This window comes from Meleagris gallopavo, chromosome 1 (assembly GCF_905368555.1).
Source record: "Meleagris gallopavo chromosome 1, MGAL_WU_HG_1.1, whole genome shotgun sequence".
In the NCBI taxonomy this organism is placed as follows: domain Eukaryota; kingdom Metazoa; phylum Chordata; class Aves; order Galliformes; family Phasianidae; genus Meleagris; species Meleagris gallopavo.
In genome coordinates, this window is record NC_139404.1 from 185,823,853 (window position 1) to 185,846,779 (window position 22,927).

General features: G+C 38.3%; 1 protein-coding gene across 3 annotated transcripts in view; it reads left to right on the top strand.

The window, feature by feature from the left end:
* The window catches only part of GRM5 (glutamate metabotropic receptor 5), a 224,440-nt gene extending 202,269 nt beyond the window's left edge, over nt 1-22,171 (top strand). The window contains exons 8-10 of one of the 3 annotated variants that reach the window (XM_085216405.1): nt 13,407-13,502; nt 15,042-15,203; nt 21,349-22,171. In XM_085216405.1, coding sequence (XP_085072531.1) covers nt 13,407-13,502; nt 15,042-15,203; nt 21,349-22,171 — 1,081 coding nt within the window. The remainder of the gene's footprint in view (nt 1-13,406; nt 13,503-15,041; nt 15,204-21,348) is intronic. The other 2 variants (XM_019612348.3, XM_085216406.1) reach the window with 2 other exon arrangements.
* The last annotated feature ends 756 nt before the right edge of the window (nt 22,172-22,927 follow it).

The window sequence follows — 22,927 nt, forward strand, 5'->3', positions numbered from 1 at the left end:
ACGTTGTGCAAAAGCAGGACACAGAGCAATGGACAAACAATCACAGAGATGGAAGCATTGGCTGTGTCAGCTGTCCACTTCTTGCAGGAAGGGAAGTAAGATCTTAGTAGGGAGAAAAAAAGAACAAGAAATATTACTAATTGCCTTGTCCTTAATGCACTCATTTGCAAGCTCTTTCACTTGAATGAATTGCACAGTCACTGTATTTTTTCTCTAGTCACAGCAGGAAGAAAACTGAGTGGCTGCTAATGCTACAAAATCAAGGTGGAGTAGCCAACACATGTGGCATCATGAGTGGCCACTCAGGCATCTGTGGATTTGTCTTTTGATTCTTCTGTAATGCCTTTTCTCTTCTATTACCTGATTTTCCTTTCTTCTGTTATCTCTCCCTGCCTTCTTTCTCCTTATCCTTACCTACCTTCTCTTCTTTTCTTGTCTTGATATCTTTTTCTATATTCACCTTCCTAACTCCATCAAAGTCATTTGCTCACAGGCCCCACGTTTGGTACTTACTCTTCCTGCCATCAACCAGATACCTCCTTGTGAGCTATTTCTTTGTTTCTTCCCACAAAAATACCTGAATTCAGTGATCGTGATGACAGCTTGTATGTTCGTTATATAAAAATTACAGTCGGTGAACACCAAGAGGAAAGGAAAACTCTAAAGTGGAAATACAGCCCCGACTCATAGACAGACAGTGCAGGAGTGCATCCAAGCCAGTGGTTCATTTACAACTTTTGATCTCTTACACTTTTGATATGGGGTTGATGAAGGTCATTTTGGGTTATTTAATTATTAGCATAAACACGGGATTCTGCTTGTATGAATGCAGAAAAAGTGCAGAAAAGAAGTCTTATCATTCCTCAGCTCTGCATGCCTCGCCCAGAAGTGACAGGTAGCTGTATTTCCCTCCTCACTGAAACATATGGATTTCATGATTGATAATATGAATATTTCTTGACATGTCATTGTTCACACTAAAGTTTGCATGGAACAAGGGCAATTTGTAGTTCAATTTCTCTCTGATCCAAAGTTTTGATTCAAGGGAGAATTTTGGTATTATTACCCGGAAGACAGGTTATGTCAAAATGATTATTTGTTTCTGCCAGTTTATTTTTCATGATTCTCTTTCAGTGATTTTTAATTGATACATAAATTGATGGGTTTTTACAAGATATCTTATATCTGTAAACAGCATTATCTTTCAGTTCATTTTCAGGTGAAGAGTAAGATCATATTTCAAAATAATAAATCCTGTATCAGCGTATGTGATGATTACCTGAAATGTACCTCTCTATAAACTCTGTATGTTTGTGTGACCTGAGATGTTAAAGCTAGGAGACTTGCAACCACTTCTGGACTGGTAAAAGAGGCATTCTTCATAGTGTCCTCAATAGGATAACATTCTTCTTCTTTTAGATCATTCTTATCTGCCCTCATTTTGGTTTCAGAAGTCACTTGCCATGTCACAACATTTTTCCTGGCAAGAAGAAATTACAGATAATGGGAGGATCTTGGACTTGGGAAGGATTTGTTTGTCGCGTGTTATGGCTCAGTTTTAAAAAAAAAAACATTGCTCTAAAATATTTTTTTTATTCTGAAGAGTATGGAGTGTCTTAAAGACAAGATGTATTTTCTTCTTTTTGAGGATCTGATTCTATTTCTTTATGTCTCTATGTGTAGAATACACCTGCAGTAGAGATATATTAGTAAAACATATAGATTATTGATAGTGACTTCTTTCTCAGTAGTATTGAAAATAGCATTGAGAGCATCAGATGCATTTGTGTAAGAATTAAGAAAGCAGCACAAAGCTGATATACTGGCATATTTACCTGGACATAAAAAACTAGAGCATTTTATCTGACACTTGGAGAAAAGCTTTCATGCTGCCAGCATTACTCATCAACACTTAAAACTGCAGCAAAATGCCTAAGCTAGTTAAACTGTGATGGTGCCAATGAACTTAACAGTGCTTAGCCAGTATGTGCCTGAAGGATTTGGGAATCCAGTATCAAACTGATTCCATCAATTACGAGAAATTCTCTAATCAATGTCTCTTTAGTTGCATGAAAGAAAATGAAACAGAGTCCTAGAATGTACTGAATAAACTTAAAATGCTGCTCAGGAATTCACCTCTATCTTATATCATCTCCAAGAAAAAAAAAAACAAACAGAAAACCACTTTCAGCCTCACTTCTGCTCACTGTAGAGCATGAGAAAGTAGAATATTAAAAGAATATTAAAAAAAAAACTGGCACAAAGTAATATGTTTCATGATATTATTCAGTACGATGTTCACAATCTTGTTTTGATAGGTTTTTCAAGTAAACACTGAAGTACTCAGAATCAAAGGAAATATGCAGTAGAGCTACATGGTATTATTTAAATAGCACAGTGGGGTTTTATTTAAGAGTGAGTGAGTCACTGTTGAGTTTTAAAGAAAGATGTTATTTAAATCAACAGTGTAGAGAGGAGCCCCTATCATTAGCTTTTTTGTTCTTGACACTAATTTATAACAGTGTAGTATTGCATCAAATCATTGTCAAACAGATAATACCAAGGCTCCAGTCAGAGCTTTCACATCAGCTGCAAGATGACAGATAACAACACTGTTTTTGCCTAAATAAAGAAATACATCTGTTACAGTCCTAAATGACTTTTTGCATGGGGTGCTCTTCGATAAAATAAAAAAATAAGAAAAAAAGCTCAGACAAGCTGTGGCTGAGTGTTGGAATGTATTGGAATGTATTTTCACCAGAATATATTACTGGGCAGAGTAAAGCTATTCATCACCCAATGAAATAAAAAACATTTCATGTAGGTTATTGTGAATCAGCTCTAGCCTACAAAATATATTCTACCATTGTTTCAAAGTAAGGCATTGTTTCAAACTGGACATCAACAGAAGTGGCACCACAAAGAAGCATGCTGAACACCACATAGCTGTAGTGAAAGGGTAGGTAATGATTGGACAAGGGGGTAGAGTTTTAAAATTTAGAGATGAGATTTAAATCTGACGGCAGGGGGATATTTTCCACCGAGAGGGTGGTGAGGTACTGGAACAGGTAGTCCAGATAGGTTTTGAATGCCTCATCCCTGGAGGTGCTCAAGGCCAGATTGGATGGAGCCCTGGGCAGCCTGAGCTGCTGGATGGCAACTAGCCCACAGCATGGGATTGGAACTGGGTGAATTTGGGTTCCATTGCAGCAAAAGCCATTCTGTAATTGTACGATTCTATGAAAGTCACAAGACCTCTGTAGGGAGGCATCTGGACATTCTGTTTTTGGCTGTTTTACCTGTTAATTTCACAGGGACTAGGAAGGCCATAAATAATTTGAGCAAAACTCTATTTTACCTTAAGGTCACAGGGATTGTTATCATATATGAAGCAGAACTCTTTTGGAAAAGTCTGAAATATGGGCTTTGTTTGTCCTCTTCTTATTCTCCAACTACTCCATAAGATAAAGATGGTGCATTTCTGATATGAGAGTAGATACTGTGCTATTTCTAGCCACAGCTGCACACTAAAAGATCTGTTTTGCTGTTTTGGTCTGGGATAGAGAAGATATTTCAATGCTTCTTTTACATTTCCAATACCTTACTCCTAAATGACACACAATAATTTAACCACTGTAGGTGGTTATCTCTTTTGGAACATATCTTTAAATGATTCAAGCCAGGGACATTTCATTTTCATTTTCATTATAACTTCCCTTTAAACACATGCATCTCCCTCAACCTGCAAAAAGGCAAGTTTGCCTTTTATTATTAATTAAAACCCCCAAACACTCTGTCTCTCCCATGCCTGTGTAATAGTCTTTCAAATCTTACCAGTATTCTTTGCCCTACTCTTTAGCTTCCTCCAAAGTCTTCATAGTGCATGCAGTCCATGCTCGTGGTCTCCAGTTTTCCCACTGCTGGGTATGAATGACAGTGTTCCCTGCCCTTGGCTGCCTCTTGTCGTGGGTCTCCAACCCACCTTAAGGGGCTTCTCTGTCATTTGAGCATCAAATTCTGAACTGCTCTCTCCTGTAACACAAGTGAAAGCCAATAGAAACCTGATATTCTTCTGTAGATCAAGCCTTGACCTGAATGCAGGGAGCAGAGCTGTTCAAGCAGTGAGAACCTCTGGAAGAAGAGAAAACACCACTTTGAACCTGAGAATGGTTCTCTGCTTGAAAATTATCGTAGAATCATAAAGTATTCTGAGTTAGAAGGAACCCATAGAGATCAAGTCCAACTCCTGGCTCCACACAGGACCATATGTCTGGGAGTGTTGTCCAGATAATCCTTGAACACCAGCAGCTTGGGGCTGTGTCCACTGCCCTGATGAGTCTGTTTCATGCCCACTGCCCTCTGATGAAGAGCCTTTTGCTGATATACAACCTGACTCCGAGCTGCAGTTTGTATGTGTCTCCATTTATTTATGTTTGCAGTGAGACTGAGGGGCCAAAGAAAGAAATTAAGGAGCTGTTGGATTTTTTTAATTGCCAGTTGACAGTTGTACCTGTGAGTTTCCAGTCTCCCATGGGGAAAAAGTGATGAGTAAGGCAGACTTTTCCACTGAACTGGGTTCAGCCTTAGACCACAAGTTGTTATAATAGGTATTTACATCAGAATGTCCAAACTGTGCCATAATGAAGCATTCTGGAAACATGTGTTTACAATCATGCTGTGCAATTTGTTTTCTGCAAGGAGTGACTGTTTTTTTCCTCCTTACCTCTTCTCTCTCTTTTTTTTTTTTTTTTTTTTTTACCTCTTACGGTTGCTATGTCTGTTTTGTTACAATTCAAACAGGATATATTTTGATCCAAAAATATGACAAATATCCTTGAATTAACCTAGAAACTACCATTCATGGTTAAAAAATATTGCAGTTAAAATACTATATCATACACCAATATATTTTATCTCAGCATCAAAATCTTGAAGTGACTTTTTTTCCAAAGCCTGAATTGAAATTTCTCAAATAGAAGTAAAAATTAAGAACCAAAAATTTCAGGCTTGAACTAACTTGAGAAGTGATCTTAGCTGTTACAGAAACATCTGAAAGATCCAACTGTTACATCTAATAATGAGGAAAACCCTGAGAAAACAGTGAGTTTCCGGCCAAATGTCTAGGAATAAACTTCAGCTCTCTATATATGCTCTATATATGTGCCCTATATTGGTGTCCTTTGGAGCAAAGGAGTTCAAAGATACAGTCCATTCAGTTTCCATGGCCCAGGAATCAATTGCTGACTGGTTGAGGGACATATCCGTAAGTCTAAGAATCATAAAATCACTGAGGTTAGAAATGACCACTAAGATCATCTAGTCCAACTATCAACCCATAAATAGATAGACTGAAGTTGTGGACATCAAGTTGTAATGAAATGCTTTTATAATATGTGTATGCATACATGCAAAGGAATTCTGGCATAAATATGCAAGATTATACCTCAAGAAGATAAGCATTCTGAGAAATGAAATAAAGTGGTTATTTGACATGGAGCAAATAATGCTGTAAAGAAGACAGGGTTGTACCAGGAGGCCTACCAGCCAGTGACAGTGGTGTAGAAGAAAGATGGGGGGAGTCTGCTGAAAGCTGGAGCTGGCTGGCATTTAAGTATGCTGTCATTGAGAAAGATACTGATTGTGAGTTCCTGCCACTGCATATTCTATGAGGACACATTTCTTACTGTACAAGTGCCAATTTTGTCTTCATCTATATGCAGCACGAGCCATTTCTTCTACACATTTTGAATAACGATAGAAAGAATGCCACAGTTTTCCTCCAAACTCATATGAGAAACTTTTTACTTACTGTGCTTCAGCAGGGCAGGGGTTATGGGTTCATGTTCAACAGTATTCACAGACAAATTGCTGGATAGCTCTTAGTGCAAGCAATGCAAGTGGTTGCACTGGTTAACTCTGGAACTTTAGAGTATAACAGAGGTGATAACCTCATGATGCTGAATTCATGACAGGTATACTACTGCTCATAACAAGCTGTATTAACAGTCCGTCAGTTAGGCCAGGATGGATTGCTTTCCTCTTCAAGCCCGGTGGAGCCATTCTGGCTTGTATAAAACAACTGATCAGAAAAGGCAGAAAGTTATTTTCCAGCCTGGTGGAAGGAACAGTGATTATCTATTTCAGACAATGACCATCCTGGGTCTCTTTTGTCTTATAAGTGTAACATCCATCAAATTTTTGTACTAACTTTACAGTAAAAAATCTTTTACAGTTCTCATTTTATCTTACTGAAACAAACAAACAAACAAACAAAATTTTTTGAAGTGGAGAGAGGCAATGATGTTATTTGAAATCCTGAAGTTTTATAGAACAGGCAAATCATTTCTTCACAACTTAATTATTTATATTAGCTCTTCAGGGAGTGGGGTGCATCTAAACAGGGGATTAGTAAACAGTATGATTTAGGAGAACTCATGCTTAAGAAGTTGCATTATAGATATGGTGTGCGCCATCTCTGAACTTTAACAGTGACCAGCATTTAGCCATTGCTCAGCCTCATAAATCCCATTGAAAGGTGGAAAGTAAAAGTGCTACACAAAGAGGGAAGTAAAGATTACCATAAGGCAAAAGAAGTCACTGAGAGATTATCATGTACCAAAAAAATCCCACCATTGTTAAAAATTAACTCCTACACATGTTGTTTCAATGTGACCATGAACTACAAATTGCTCAGAAGTGTTTGGATGAATTTGTACTATAAAATTGCAGGAAAAAAAAGTGGAGGAGTAAATCTCTTACATGATACAATGCCACTAGAGAAGGTAACAATTGAGATGAGCTGAATGTCTGGCTCGAAGAGAATTTTTCTTAATCAAAAATGTAAGCAAAGTGATGATATAAGTTGTTTGCTTCATGGCCTTGCTAAAAAAGAATTTTGATGCATGCAGGACAAAGTCTTTGATTCTTCAGAGGAAGTCATTATCCTTTTGATTGATTAGTCTACATTTATTAACTAACCAGTTCCCAAGGGAAACATTCTCAGCTATCTAAACCTAATATGCTACAAAACGTAGATTGTGAGATTGCTGAATTGTTTAAGTCCTTCATTTATCTCTAGATAAACTGCTCCTGGTGTTTTTTCAGACAAGCTTGATGCTGTGATTAATTAAACTTCAAATATTGTGAAATGACTGAAGAATATTTAATGTAACTTAGTGAAAGTTATTAGGTATGAAAGATTTTGATGAATTGTTGCTAAAATATTCCCTCTGTACAATGAATTTATATTCCTGACTGCCCTGATCACAATGAATTTTAATATGTGTGCAGTGTTAGTGTTGTTGTTTTGAATTTTTCCCCTCAAATTTAATTAAAATAATGATTGATTGATATAAATTGTTTGGCTGCATTGACTGAGCTTATGTATTCAAGCTTAATTTTTTGATTTATTTGTATAAGTAAGACAGTGTCTCCATCATTTTGAATCAAATCCTATAGCTGAACTGTTCAAACAAATTTACATTGTAAATAGTTCCCTGTCTACTCTTGCCCAAATATGCTCTAGATGGAAAAATGCAACCTTGTTAGTGTAATTAAAAAAAAAAAAAAAAAAAAAAGGAAAGGAAGGAACAGTAATGATGGGGTCAGCAGTTTGGTGGTAGATTTTACTGTTTTTAACAGTAGTGTCTATCTTTCTCACCTTGATTTTCATCTTCCAACCTGTGTCTCCTGAAATTGTTGTGACAAAAAAATGACACCACACACTGTATCAGATTTCCCTTACCCATCACACTAAAGAGTGTCCAGACAAGCCATTCCATTCAATTTTTCTTATGTCCATTTTGTATGCATATACACATGTGTTCTGTTGTCTATACACAACAGGATGTAAATCCTGTTGCAGACTACCATCTGGTCAGAGCAGAGATTTTTCTGCCAAACCAACTTCTTTCCAGAGCATAATTTGATATGAACTGGCATTATATTTATTATGAAAATTCTAGTATTAAATGTGCAGGTTGGCAGCCCTGCCTGCGGCGGAGGGGTTGGAGCTTGATGATCCTTGAGATCCGTTCCAACCCAAGCTATTCTATGATTCTATGACAAGAAGACTAAGATATCTAGTCTCCTTACAAGGCCTAGACAAGACATGAGCTTGCTGACTCCTATGTAAATGCCTGTATGAATTATATATAGCCAGGGATCTGCTAAAATATATAAAACCAACAATGCTTTCACTTTGCTATAGTTTTGGTCATAGCATTATATGATGCAGTAATTATACAAAGTGCTGACAGTTTAGGACTTAGAACACAATTGTACATTGCCAAAAAATTAAATCATTTTACAGTCCACAATAATGAGGTAGCAGAAAAGAGACAGTTTGAGAAACCTCTTTCTTATAAGTTAACAAATTTGAAAAATGTCACATCGAAATAAAATCCAAGTCAAGACACAGCCCCATCCATCCATTTTACAAACCTAAAGAAATTTCTAACATTTACAATGCTTCAGAGCAAATGAAGTGTAACTTCCCTATTCAGTATAATGAATGAAGTAATGAATAAAATAGTGAGACCTTCCCACGGCATCTGTAGTTGCATAAACCTGAAAAAGAAAGAACAGAAATTCAAAATAGTGGATAAGCCAGGCTGAACCACATTTCATGTAAATAAGATGCTAATGTACAAAAATCTTACAGCAGTCTTTGTCCGACAACATCCCCTTTTGGAATTAGGTAGATGAACATACTGGCAATATTGTGCTATGGGTCTACTCTTCTTTCCTTGATACAGTATAATGCTTTGTATATCATGCCATCAAAAAGGTAATTTTAACCCACCAGTTGCAGTTACATATGATTGTTCAATTAAAATTAATTGTTAAAAAAAATCTTAAAGAGAAGAAAAATAATTAAAAAAATAGATTGCAGAAATTATGCATTTGGCTTTAAATGGATTTGTTTGATGGAATTTTGCAATTAAGAAAAAAATGTTTATATGCTGATTTTTTAAAAACAAACAATTTTAAATTTCCGTACTTAATGATATATAATTTAACAATTATATAAATGGAAAAATATCCATAACTAGCTGAGACCTCTTTAAAAGTATTCAGGGCAATGGAATGCTATATCAAAATAGAATGACCAGCCTTGTATACCTAACTGATTTTCAAAACACAATATATTTGCAGTTCAAAACACTCTTTGCAGTAACAATGCTAAATATTCCTCATAGTCCATTCTTTATCCATTTATGCAGAAATCTTCATACATGTATTGCTTTATTTAATCTAAAGGTCAGCCCCAATTCTGCTCCTATGAAATGCAAGATATTCATCATTTCTTAATATCAAGACCAAGTAATTGTGCTGGTGAAAAATACTACTTGCACATAAAATCTGACATAACAGCCCGGAAAGGTGGTCAGCTTTGAAACACTCAGCAGTCTGAGTATTACAAGTGTACAAGTTCCAAACATAAGCACACTGAAAAGATAAGTTCCAAGATAAGCACATTGAGTAAAAGCAATGGAGAGTAAAGAGATGATATTTCATCAGTGTACTACAAAGTTTTCTGAATCCCCTCTCCTCTCCTCTCCTCTCCTCTCCTCTCCTCTCCTCTCCTCTCCTCTCCTCTCCTCTCCTCTCCTCTCCTCTCCTCTCCTCTCCTCTCCTCTCCTCTCCTCTCCTCTCCTCTCCTCTCCTCTCCTCTCCTCTCCTCTCCTCTCTTTCTGTCATCTTCACCTTTCCTGCAAGGTACCAAGGCACAGTTTTGTGAAGATACTACTCCTACCTTGCAGTAGAAAAAGCTTTCATCAAAGCTACTTCTTTCAGATCTGAAGAGTACCAAGTAACATTTGGTACTCAATAAATAATTAAATTTCTGCATATCAGTGTGAGGTCATTTGAAGTACTAAAATGATGACACATCTCCATCTCTTACACAACAAACTTGCTTGGCATTGTATTCAAAAAACAAAGATATCCTAAGACATATTTTATTTAGTTTAACTTCTTAGTTTTTATTGGAAAAAAAAAAAAAAAAGCGAGAGAGAAAAAAAAAAAAATATGCCTAAGAGTAAAAGCCAGTTTCTAATTGCTGGGATTTATTTTCAGAGAACATGTTATCTGAAAACCTACTTTTTGCTATTGGAACCGCTTGTCTTTTGGGTAATCTTTGTCAATCAGTGTAATGTAGATATTTTACTACCACTAACATTCTACAGAGAATAGACTACTTTTCCAATGATTTGGTTAAGTCTTTGACCAAACTATGCAGAAATTTAAGGTATGACACTTCTTTCAGATCTGGTCCACCAGCGTCCTCTAGTTAGCTTATGTACTACCTTATGAAATGGATCCTTTCCAAGACCCTTTCAAAGTATATAAGAGGAGATCAGGTGTAGAGTTGATGTGACCACATCTGGGTTTCAGCCTAATGTCACTTCAGAATCACCAGGATGCCAGCACCACGCTCTACAGTGAAGACATAGTCTAAAAAGTTCCATATCTGAAGAGTATCAGCACTTGTTTGTAGAGGAGCCCACAACTTCGGTGGAGGGGAAATGAAAAGCAAGGATTTACAAATGAAGAGATGTAAAACTGATGTCTAAAGTATTGCAATGGATTATTATTGGTGTCATTAAAACTGATTCTGTCCTTATTCCTCGATAGAATCCATTAATTTTGGTCTATGAAAAGTCCTTTCATAGAAGGTGAAGGCAGCAAGAAAAAGATGTAATAATCCCTGAAATCTAAGCAGTCTGTGTTGGTGTCTTCTGCTAGGATAGGGAAATCCCAGTACAGACATGATTTCTCCCAGCCCAAGAATGAAACAGCCTGCAGATCCTTACCCACAGATGCTAAAATAATAAATGAATACAAAAACAAAGCCTGAAACATAAACTCAGAACTTTTCAAAGCCTGCAACAGAATTTAGTTACACTGGCTCTTACATTACCTTTGCTCTTTAGTCACACTGTGTCCAATGCATAGTTTTCTCTCTTTTTTCCAACCAATACACAGTCACAGAACCGATTCTAAGGAAAGAAATCTGCTTATGTCTCTTCCATTCTTTGGGTGAAATGCAAAATTATTTTAATCTTAACATTTTCTATGATAACTGAAAACAAAAGTTTAAGGGTCGGTTGGTTTTTGTTGTTGTTGTTAGCTTGTTTTTAATATTTTCTTCACATATTAAATAATTTATAGCTATCCTCTGTTTTAACAGCAAAGAGGGAAAAGAATCTTGACGTTTTTGAAATACAAGACATTCTGAGGTAAATCATAACCTTAACATATTCTGAATCCTGAAAACCTTTTTTTATGCTGAACCCTTTGCCTTTCCAGTCTGGTTTCTCTAAGAACCCTGCACAGATTAGATGCATGTTCTGCAGTAGGAGGGTTTATTAAAGCTTGGTTATTCTTGTCATGATTACGTGGATATTTAGCACTGAATGAATGGCTACTACTAGGGCAGGCTAGGAGCAGCCTGCTTTGTCTGATGATTATTTTGCTCTTGAGTGGATGGCAAAACTTGAGACGTTCATATCAATCTCTCTGAGATCTGTTCTGCTGACTTGCAGGACAATGAAATGTATAGTGATGGCTAGGGAATGGGGCATTTTCTTTATCTGTGTCACAAGCATCCTAACCAAACATTCTTCAGAACAAAGTTGCCAAGGAAACTTTACCTCTTTCTTTTCTTCTGATGGCTACTTTTTGGAATTCAACTTATTGTGAGCATTTAGGATCTCCAAATTCCTTCTCTTAGTCTTTTTCTTCTTCTGTTTCTTGGGTACAAAGTGCCTCTTCTGGTTATCAGGTCTAAAAGTAACTGTTTTCTTTCTTAACTCTACATTCTTTGACATCTAACACCTCCATACCAACTTTATCTCATTTTCTTTCCTGTGAAATTTCCACACATTGTTCTTTCTTTTCTCCTTCTCTCTTGCTACCCCAAATAAATTTGTATGATCCAGTTTGATTTCCTTTGTATTTTTCAGAGAATTTATCTACTCTGTAAGCCCTTCTGCTTTTTTCTCTGCCCTAGGAATCGACTTCCATTTAATACACATTTGTCCTGCGTGAGCTTCATGCCTGTTTGGGAACATGGCACATACTGCCCTGTGGATTGACTTAAAACCTTTGGTAGCCAGTCTGCAAAGCTCCAGTTGTTCCTTCTTTCAGTAAGGCTATAATTTGTAAATGAAAAGACTCCTCTGCAATGAGCACATCTCATTTTACTGTCTCCAATTCACTCTCAGGTTCACTAAGCTTCTTCCTCAGTTTTTTATACAATCTGCACTACCTCTGAAGATCTACTATAACTGCATCCACCTTTGTGTTCACTCAAGTTATTTCTCTTACAGAGTTGTTGTCTTCGAGGTATATTTTTCTATCTAGCTCAGGTTAAAGGACAAGCAATAAACAATCCATTTAGTCTGTCATGCAGTGTTAAAATTAACAGATTTCTCCTTCACAATTTTGGTAGATACCCACGATGCAGCTTAGAGTAGATAGGAATGGAATATCACAAGCAAGCATTTGAGAAATGATCTGCTGCAGGCATTTTGCACAAATTTTATTCAAGCATTTGAATAGATATTTCAACACACAGCACAGGAATTTGCACAATTAGGGCATAAGTCATCACTGGGAAGAGAGCCAGCATAAGATCTCTGCAAAGCTCACATCCCATGTAAGTGTTCAGAGCTGACCAGGTCTTATCCTAGTATCCTGTCAAGGGGTTATTTAAATCCTCAAGTAACAATCTGTTCATCCAAGTAATTTTTTATCCAATTTCCAGGTATGGTATTTAAGACATTCACAGTACTGCACTGGGCTCTAGCGTTGGAATTGCTTCCATTTGACTTCATGTCTACATCCCCACAAGTCATTTTTATTGCGAATGGAAAGAAAAGGGCCCTTTCAATACATGAACAGTGAACCCAACCAAATTTTACCCAAGTGGCCAACAATGTTGGCGCTTGCTTTGTCAAGCTGAGGAGCAAGTCAAGTGTTACAGATGTGGAGTATCAGAGAAAGAGATGAAGTTAGGATTGAGAACATGGCCACCAGTTGGTTTCTCACTGCTCCTTAATTATAGTGTTGTTTGGCTTAAACTGTTTGGCCTTCACATTTTGGTCTTACTCCCAAAATCGTTAGAGGTTACTGTGTTATTCTGTAGAATTTTTTAGCTCATCCTACATGTGTATATATAAATAAATGGTGAGCACCTCTCCTGCATAGCACTGTTTGCTTGAGCATAGTCCTGTGGTTTTACGCCACTACTCCACTGCTCCCACAGCTGCTTTGCACTGTACCCCACCGCTGCCACAGTAACCTTCATGTGCATGGCCCTTTGCACAGCAGCTGTCAGAGAAAGCTGAGCACACAATCACTTCTTTCTGTTTGCTCCTGTTGTTGTCGTGATTTATTAGGTACAAAGGCAGGAGACTGGCCCCGCACAAGTCGGAAATAGAGTGTTTCACCCCAAAAGGGAGTATGGGGAATGGTGGGAGAGCTACAATGACCAGGTAAGCCAACAGCAAGTGGCCTTAGGTCCAGTGTGATATGTCTGTGAACAAGGGGAGCAGCCCTGGGACAATGCCAGCCCAGATCCTCTCTGTAATTCCTGTGCATCCCATATAGTATGTCTAGAAAAAAGATATAACTCTAAAATAAAACACGTGGCCACTGCTGATTTCTGTGTTTCATCTAATTGGAAAAAAGAAAAAGAAAAAAAAAAAAAAAACAACAGAAAACCTGCACTGTGTTCATTTGAGTGATGCAAACCACATGTCCTGTGTGATGTTGTCATAATATGGTGCTTTGGGGAGGAGAAACTTTACACCTGACATTAACCCAGTAGGGCAGGGAAGGAGAGACAGTGCTTAAACACTGAGTGAGAAGCTCCACAGCTCCTTGGGAATGGAGGCTGCATTATGTGTCTAATCAAAAGAGTGTATAAAAATAGGAAAAAAAAGATAAGTGAAAGCATTCTAATATGAAAACATTGGTTCTTCTCAGTCAAAATGTCTTGTGGGAAAGTGTTAAGTTTCACAGTGGTTTTAAGGAAAGGTTTCAAAATCATTTTAAATAGAGCTCAGAACATCTTTTAGAACTTTCTCCATTGCATCTAATTTAGATATTTCTTTTTGTTTCAGACATTATATAATGCATAACATTATGTATTAATGTTATGATGTTAATTAATATTATGAACTATATTTTTAAATGTTCCTGGGATTAACTGTCTTAGTAAGGACACTTTTTTAGGTTTTTGCAATGAAATATTTCAAACGATTCACTTTAATTCTGTGAAATGTTTGAATATTTCAATTGTTATCTCATTTAGAATCCAATCAGATTTCCAAATGCTGGATTCTCCCATAGGACAGAAAATCCTACGTACCACAGTTGATTAAAAATCTAAGGGTATAATTACTCTTAATAAGCATTTTACGACTGTGTTGCACTCTACTGCAAGTTAGAAATATTTGCTTTACTGTTTATTAAAAGATCCTTATTATCCCCTGTAAGGTTTTTGTAAATGCAGCCATAGAGCACAACATGACCAAATTACATCTTTACTTTCCCCGAGTGTTGCATCACAGGTGGATTTTATCACTGCAGGAGGGTGTTCAGTGAAATACTTGCACTGTGTTATGTCCCCTTTGGGTATTGAAATCCACTCATCTACACAAGGCTCTCAGCTATAATGCTGCTGAGCACACACCTGGGGGACTCTGCCACTTAGGTAACATCAGGAATGCTTGTTGCTGAGTGGTGCACCAAATGTATACACACCTGTTACTTCTTTGTCAGCCGAGATTCTGTTTCTTGTCTGTGTGATGTCCAAATTTTTATCTTTTTCCTACATTCCATTGCTTTTGGTGATAATTATTCTTCCTTTTCAAGCTATCTGGAGTTGCTATATAAGAGAATTTTGAAGAGCAGAAAAGTACATGTAAATGTCAAACAGCTGTATGTCATTGTACAATATTCAGCTCTGTTTTGCCCAGCCATATATATACACTTGAAAAACTTCTTTTTTATATTTTGTATCTTCACAGTGAAGAATCTGTTTGCATTCCAGAATGTAATCGATCTGAGTCAAGTAGAGATGAGAAAGAGGTTCCTGTTAAAGAGGATGCCCTAACAGGCAAAAAGACTGGAAACTGTGTCAGTCTAATAGTGCCACAGCAAGACTGTCAGCTGCAAGACCTACTCAAACAGTTAAGAACACCAGCTGCTTCACAGAGAGTGCAATTGCATTTGATGGCTGTGTTTTGTTGTCTCCAGCCACACTGTCCTGGCCAGTGGTCCTGTCCTATTTTGTGAGATAAGCAGATTTGTCACTGCATAGCCTGGGAACCTCCCAGGGAGCAGAGATGTTGCAGGAAGGGAAGTAGGTGCCATTTTTCTGTCTGTGTCTGTAAGTACCAGGTCAGTGCTGGGCGTCACTGTGATGAAGTGCTGATGGGAAAAGACAGATTCAGCCATCTGACCACCTATTTGAATTCCCTTCTGACCCAACCCATTCCATGATACGGAAAATGAAAAGATCGTGTCATCTCTTCTCCCTTGTACTGTAAAGCCAATAAAGAAGTCCCGTGACACTGAGTGAATCCCAGTTATATCCTTTCAGCCTAAAGAGGGCTGTACAGCTTCAACTGGACAGAATTTTTCAGCTCATGTGCTGAATCCCTAATGCAATATTATTTTGGTGTTCCAACCTTAGTGTGGATATTTCTCACATTGCGGTCTAATGATCTCTATATAGATGTCTTACAAATAGCTAGGAAATTTTTAAGATGAAAAGTAACAAAACACAATAAATGGGTACCCAGTGTGATGCTTTGAAAGGCAATTTCTGATTAAGAGAAGTTACTGCATCCTACATCAGTGTTTTTTCCCATTTCAGTTTTGTAATTTAAGGAAATTGTCACAGAATCCCAGAAGTATTTCCTTCAGATACCAACACTTCAATTTCCCCCATTCTAACCAGGCACTGCTGAAAGCTCTCAGTGTTGGTGTCACTGGTGGCTGTGCTAGGAGGTTGTTAGCAAAGTTTCTGTCTGTCAGCAGTACCTTTCATCCTCATAGATTAAAGTCATTCTTGCAAATGCCAGCTGTGATTTCCATAGGGTAAGGAGGTGATGACTGATTACAGCCCAAGGAGTAATATTAGTAAATGCCCTTGCTGTTGTTAATAGAAAAGCAATTGCTTTTGTTTGCAGTGTAATGGCAAAAGATGTTTACTTATGGAACTCAGCTCAGGACAAAATGAGTTTTTACTCTGTATCATTCCTCCTTTATGTTTTACTGTTATTTATCTCCAGAGAACAAATAGTAAGGGAATAACTTAAGCTAAATGATCCGAGTGATATTTCTGCACTGTCTTACACCCAGGGAAACAATTGTATAGGCATATAGAGATTTCCTCTAAAGCTATTTATAAGAAGAAGAAAGGAAACACTATAAATCCCTATTGTGTTTGAACAGAACTAGTTTATCTACCTTACATTTCTGCACTCAGTTTCAGCCATTTATCCTCCTTTCTTTGGGAGTTGGAGTAGATGCCTTTTAAAGGTCCTTCCAACTCAAACTATTCTGGCTCAAGGACAGGTTGGATGGGCTCCGGGCAGCCTGAGCTGGTGGGCAGCAACCAGCTCATGGCAGGGGCTTTAAGGTCCCTTCCAATCCAAACCATTCTAAGATTCCATTAAATCCTTCTTAGACAGAGAATTGTATCATTGTGTCCTTAATAAGGTTTCATCAGAGAACTTGAAAAGGACTATGGCTTCTTACTGCAAGTATTTATTTCCAATAACAAGACTTCTCCTTGCCAGAAAGCTGCACAGACTAAGTACAGTAGTTTATCCTCCTTATCTCTGCCAGATGCTTCTGCAGAAAAGGCACAGAATAATATCGTCCTTAATAAACCATCTTGCTCTGCACCATGTTGAAGTTATACCTTTTCTACCTCAGCTTCATAAAAAACAAGACATTGCTTCAAGTTGGAATGCAACACTTTACTTAAGCCATTGAAATATCTAAGCACAACTTTGCTAGCAAATCCAGCTCAAAAAATTAGACCAATGAATGTTCTGAAACATGAACTTTCACTTTTGGACTTATAAGGAAAATAATTTTAACTAATTACTTATCATATTCATTTCAGCATAGGTTCCATTCTGGTCGTACAGGTCTCCACCAAGTTTTTGACCAGTATCTTTTGACTAGCTTATCCATTCAAATCTGGAATCAGATACTAACATTTCATATACAACAGAGAATAAAATTTCCCTTATATTTTTGTTTTAAATTCTGTTGACCCCCTCTGTATTCCAATTTCCACTGATGGAAAATGTGTAGATATGCTTTCTAAGCTCACTCAGACAATACTAAATTCCATAACTGATTTGGCTATTTCATTTAAACTTATTTAAAAGAGAATAAGTGACTTATGTTCAAATTACATACTGTTTCAGAAGTTATCAAATGCCAGTTACTGGGAACTCTTCATCAGAATTAATCTTAACAGCTTCAGGTAATTAATAAGAATGGCAGACTTATTAGAATATCAGTGTTTTCAGCTGCTGTGACTGTCAGTTCCTCTTTCTGATTCCCATCCCTGGAGGCATTCAAGGCCAGGCTGGATGTGGCTCTGGGCAGCCTGGTCTGGTGGTTGGCGACCCTGCATATAGCAGAGGGGTTGAAACTAGATGGTCATTGTATTCCTTTTCAACTCAGGCCATTCTATGATTCTATGATTCATTTCTTCTGCATTTTGCAGGGGTTGAAAAATGCAGTTGCTGTAATGGCAGCTGGTTAAAGAAACCCTGGTGGCAGAGCTATGCACAGTCTCACAGACAATCATATCACAGGGCAATAAATCTGAAACAAAATTTAAAAACAAAGGAAAAAAGCAATCTATTCCAGATGGATAGAAAAATAAGAAGAATAAGAAAATAAAATAAACAAATATATAAGAGAGGAACATTTTTCTTACCACCTCAGGGGATAAGAAGCAGTCAATATCCCTTATGAATACACAACAGAGCCCTAAAACTTAAATGACTATGAAAGGAAGGGAGGAAATGAGAAAGAGTACTAATTGTTATTCTGTCAGCAGTGTACAACTACAGAGGAAATATTTGGAATATTAGAAAGCTCTCATTTATACCACTTTCCTTTCTTCTACGTGCTATATTGTGGTAGGTCTGGCAGGCTGGAAAAAAAGCTTAGCTACCAAAATCAAAGCAGCTTTTAGTCAAGAGACAGGAAAAATAATGAGTTGTGAGGAAATCCCTCTTTTACATAAAACAGCCTAATTAACCTATCGTGAAGGCAATGAAAAAATACACCACGTAAAAGATATTATAATATATATATATTGCCAACGTTTTGGTTTGGAAATTGGAATTTGGAATTGGAGTTTGCTTATCCCCAGATTTGACCTGTCCTCTGCTCTGCTCCAGGGCTGTGCCAACAGGAAGGACAGAGCAGAGAAATACATCCTGTATTCAGCCAGACTTCACAGTGGAATTCTTTTGTGAGCATGACAGTGTAATTCTGCTGTTTTCAGCTGAGGGAGATAAAATCTGTTTGCAAGAAAACTCTAAATATTTACTGATATATATTTTCCCATCTCTCAAAGGGACATGGAACAGCTGGTCATAATAAATGTAAACAATTTGTTGTGATATTCCATTAGTAGGCATCAAAGTCTATGTCCCTAATGTACCTCTATACCTCTGTTTTTAATTTGTGTGCATTGCAGTGGTTTTCAGTTGAGAGAGTAACAGCATGCAGCTAAAGCAGGATCTTTACTGCCCCTGAAATTTACCTCTAACCCAGCCGATATGTGAAGACAAGTGATGCTCCTTTCACACAGCTGATAAATGATCACATGCCTGCTGATGTGTAATAAATAGTTTAGCATGATGAATGGGATGATACATTTATAATTACAATTATTTTGGGGCAAATGGAATGGAATTTTAACCACTGGGTTCAATGTTTCAATTTTTATTGATAAATTGCTGCTTGCTCTCTATTTAGGTTTCCTTTTTTTTTTAAATGGAGGAATTTGCAATGAGTAGTGGTCAAATCTTTCAGGCTGTTGTCCAAAATTTGCATCAAACAGCCTTCAGGTCTCCTTTAGGGCCCCAGGCTCTCTTTTAGGGCCGCATATACAGCTTGATTACATTTGGGCACAGCACAGAGCCAGTAAATGTGTGCATCAGTCAAGACTGTCCCAAAATCAAACTGGGATTAAGGGGATTGGTAACAGCTTTTCTACTGAATATGTAACTGTTAGCTGGATGTATCCCTAAATGTCATCCTTTTCCCTTCCCCAGGCTCCTCAGACTCATATCACACTTCCTCCACATTTCTCCAGATAAGGGAGGGAGGAGTGTATTCCTTTCACAACCTCTTACAATCTGACTTTCAGGTAACTGAAAATGCCTACATGCCTTTAGTGCTCATGAGCACACCTAGAGCCACAGGGTTTGAACTTCCTTACTGAGCCACCCTCTGAACTTCGGAGGAGTGCTAGAATATTCTGCCTGTGGGAAGTGGTGCACAGCCAAGCGCAACTTTCTTTGAGCAAGTGTTTCTACCACCACCTTCTCTGTGTTAATAGAATTTACTTTGTCCCTGTGGCAGACAGGTCTGTCACAAACCCCTCTGAGCTCTGAGATCTGAGCTCAGCAGGAGAAGAGGCCCCACCAAGCAGAACACCCAGGACCAGAACTAGGCTCTCTTCTTCTGCTAGGTCAAGATAAGAGGACCAGATGTCCCAGCCTCCTGGTCCAGCTCACTCTCTGCAGTATCTGAAGGGAAGTTCCATCATCATCACACCAGAAAAAGAGGCAAGACCTCATTTCCAAAAGGAAGCTCAGCTCTAAGCATAGCCAAGGAGCTGGGGCTCTCAAATGGCTCTTGGCACTTACAGAGTACCTGCTAGTATGAGAAGCACACAGTCCTCAGAGGCATCAGCTTTCCTCTGAAAGACATAAGTCCCAGCTCCCATTCAGCTCAGAATCACATCCACAGAGATGCAAAGAGTGCTCAGTGCTACAGGATAGATTTTGCTTTTCCCCCTTACTTTAATTGAGGTACAGCAAAAGGGGTGTCAAAATATACGAGCCATCAGCTGTTCTGTCTGGCATTTTGAGGGTAGCTCATCTTTCAGTCTAGCCTGTCTTAAAATATCTCTGGTTTACGTTGTCTTCATCTGCTGGACTTTGTCATGCTGCTTTTGAAGGGGAAAGAGTGTGTTGTGTTACATGATCCGTTGTAATTCCATGCAGTGTAATACAAAAAGATTTTGTTTACTATCAGCACACATGTTTTTTAGATGCCTGGAAGAACTATTAAACTGATAGAATGTGGCAAGCATCCACATGAAGGCTGATATAAAGTCATCTGTGTTGAGTAAACTGTGTGTCTTGCAAACTGTTTCACAGCAGGCTAACATGTATGAGTGTATCTCTTTCAGGCTGAAAAAGCAAACGAACTGATTTGTGACACTTCATCAATATCTCCAATGTGCTCATATTTCAAAAAAAATCTAAAATGGCTGTTGCAAATATTTTAGAAATCAAAGTGAAATGTTTAAAGTTCTGTTGTGTTGTATATATAAAGCATGTTTATCTGTATGTGGAGGTTATGTTTTTCTTGTAGACATCATTTCAGAGTCATTGCCTATTTCAGCTAAGAAATATTGTTAATGGTCTTTCTTAATCCCATGAACTATAGGTTAATGTGTGCACAATCAACAACTCATCAACCTAAAGAACACGTAAAAAGAAAGGAGCTATTGCATACTGTGTTTTTATTAATTTATTAATTTAGAGGAGCATGGACCTAAATGCTTATTGTTGTCTCCAAGTCCAGGTCTCACGCCTACTCTCTTCAAGCATTTACTTCTTCCTCACTCTTCCACTCATTCCTCAGTCCCACAGTTCACTGATGTCACCAGTCCAACAGAAGGGAAACCATCAAGTTGCTCACTCCCCTACACCACCTATGCCCCCCAGGACAGATACCATCTATGCCCCAAGGGCAGCAACAGAGGGGACAGCAGTGGCCATCAGCTATCACAGTTTGATGCACAAGTGGCCTGTGCAATCAGCGCGTCCACTCTGCTTGTTTTCCTAGAATGTCTAGGTATAAATCTTAGATGTAGATACACTGCGTGGCCAGATATACGTAGGTATAGATTAGATATAGATATATGATGACTAAATTACACTCAGCTATATAATGAATATAAGATCTAAGATAACACATATCCATGGTATAGGTTCAGTGATTATATTTTTAACTTTGATGCAAGTTACCATCTTACCTCATTTCCGTTTACAGCTCTAATGGGAAATCAGTTTCCTGGGCCCAGAATGAGAAAAGCAGCAGAGGGGCGCACCTTTGGCAGCGGTTGTCAATCCACATCAACAAAAAAGAGAACCCCAATCAAACTGCAGTGATCAAGCCTTTTTCTAAAAGCACAGATAGTAGCCGACATAGTAGCAGCGCTACATTTCCTGAGACCAGTGCCAAAACGCTTTACGACGTTTCAGAAGCAGAAGAGCAATACCCAGCTCAGTACCGACCACAGACTCCCTCGCCTATCAGCACCGTGAGCCACAGAACTGCCTCCGTTAGCCGAACAGAAGATGATGCCCCTACCTTCCAGTCCGAGCCTCCGCAGCGAAGTAGCTCCTCGCAAGGCTCCCTCATGGAGCAGATCAGTAGCGTGGTTACTCGTTTTACAGCCAACATCAGCGAGCTGAACTCTATGATGCTTTCAACAGCCACTCCAGGGACAGTGGTGGCCACTCCTCTCTGCTCTTCATACCTGATCCCACGAGAAATCCAGCTCCCCACAACAATGACCACGTTTGCAGAAATCCAGCCACTTCCTTCTATTGAAGTCAATGGCGCTTCCCAGTCAGCTAGGAAACAATCAAATGGCAGCGTCAAAGAAGGCACTGCAGAGACCCCATCAGCAAAGCAAGACCTTGAGGAGCTGGTAGCTTTAACTCCTCCTTCTCCTTTTAGAGACTCCATCGATTCTGGAAGTGCATCTCCCAGCTCTCCGGTTTCCGAATCAGCTCTCTGTATCCCATCTTCCCCAAAGTACGACACACTCCTCATCAGAGATTACACTCAAAGTTCTTCTTCGCTGTGAATGTAGTTCAAGACAACTTTGGATCTCGACGACTACAAGCAAGTAGTGGGGGGACAGCCAAGACTTCAAGATCTCCAGTGTTTACGCAGATAGAGTGAGAGGCATTGGGTCATCTTGTGAGAAACAGAGGAAGAAGTGGAGTTGCTTGATCAGTGGAAACATCAGATTAACGATGCTGTTCTAAAGACAAAATGACTCTTGGCAGATTATCGTGGCCTTAAAAAAACATGGGCTTTTCAAAAACACTGAATCTATTTTTGAGGGCTTATAAGGAGTCTGTTAAATCAGTTACATACCAAGTGCTTTGCTTTAGTATTACAACGAACTGTGTGTACAATATGTGAATGGGGGGGGGGGAAGGGGCAACAAGATTGTAAACAACTGTACAGTGGTTTGTTTGTTTACTCTGATTCCTTACCCAGAAGTGAACCTTGATCTTTTATCAAGAATAGAAGACCAAACATTGAATGTACATTTTCTAAGAGACTCAAATCTAGGACCAACCTATCAAGTTTTCTTTTTTTTTTTCTATGAAGATCTCAAAAAGCAGCAATGTATGTTCAACAAGTAACAAACTTTTTGCTGAAGCGTATTGTGTCTGTGATACGTTACACATGGATAACGCTAAGCTGAGGCTTTGCAGTGAGTGACTGCGATACGGAGGGCTTTACAAGTGACTTCTCAACCTACACATTTGTTTATGAAATTCTCTTCTACCAGTATATAAAAAAAATCAATTTGTTAACATTGGATTCA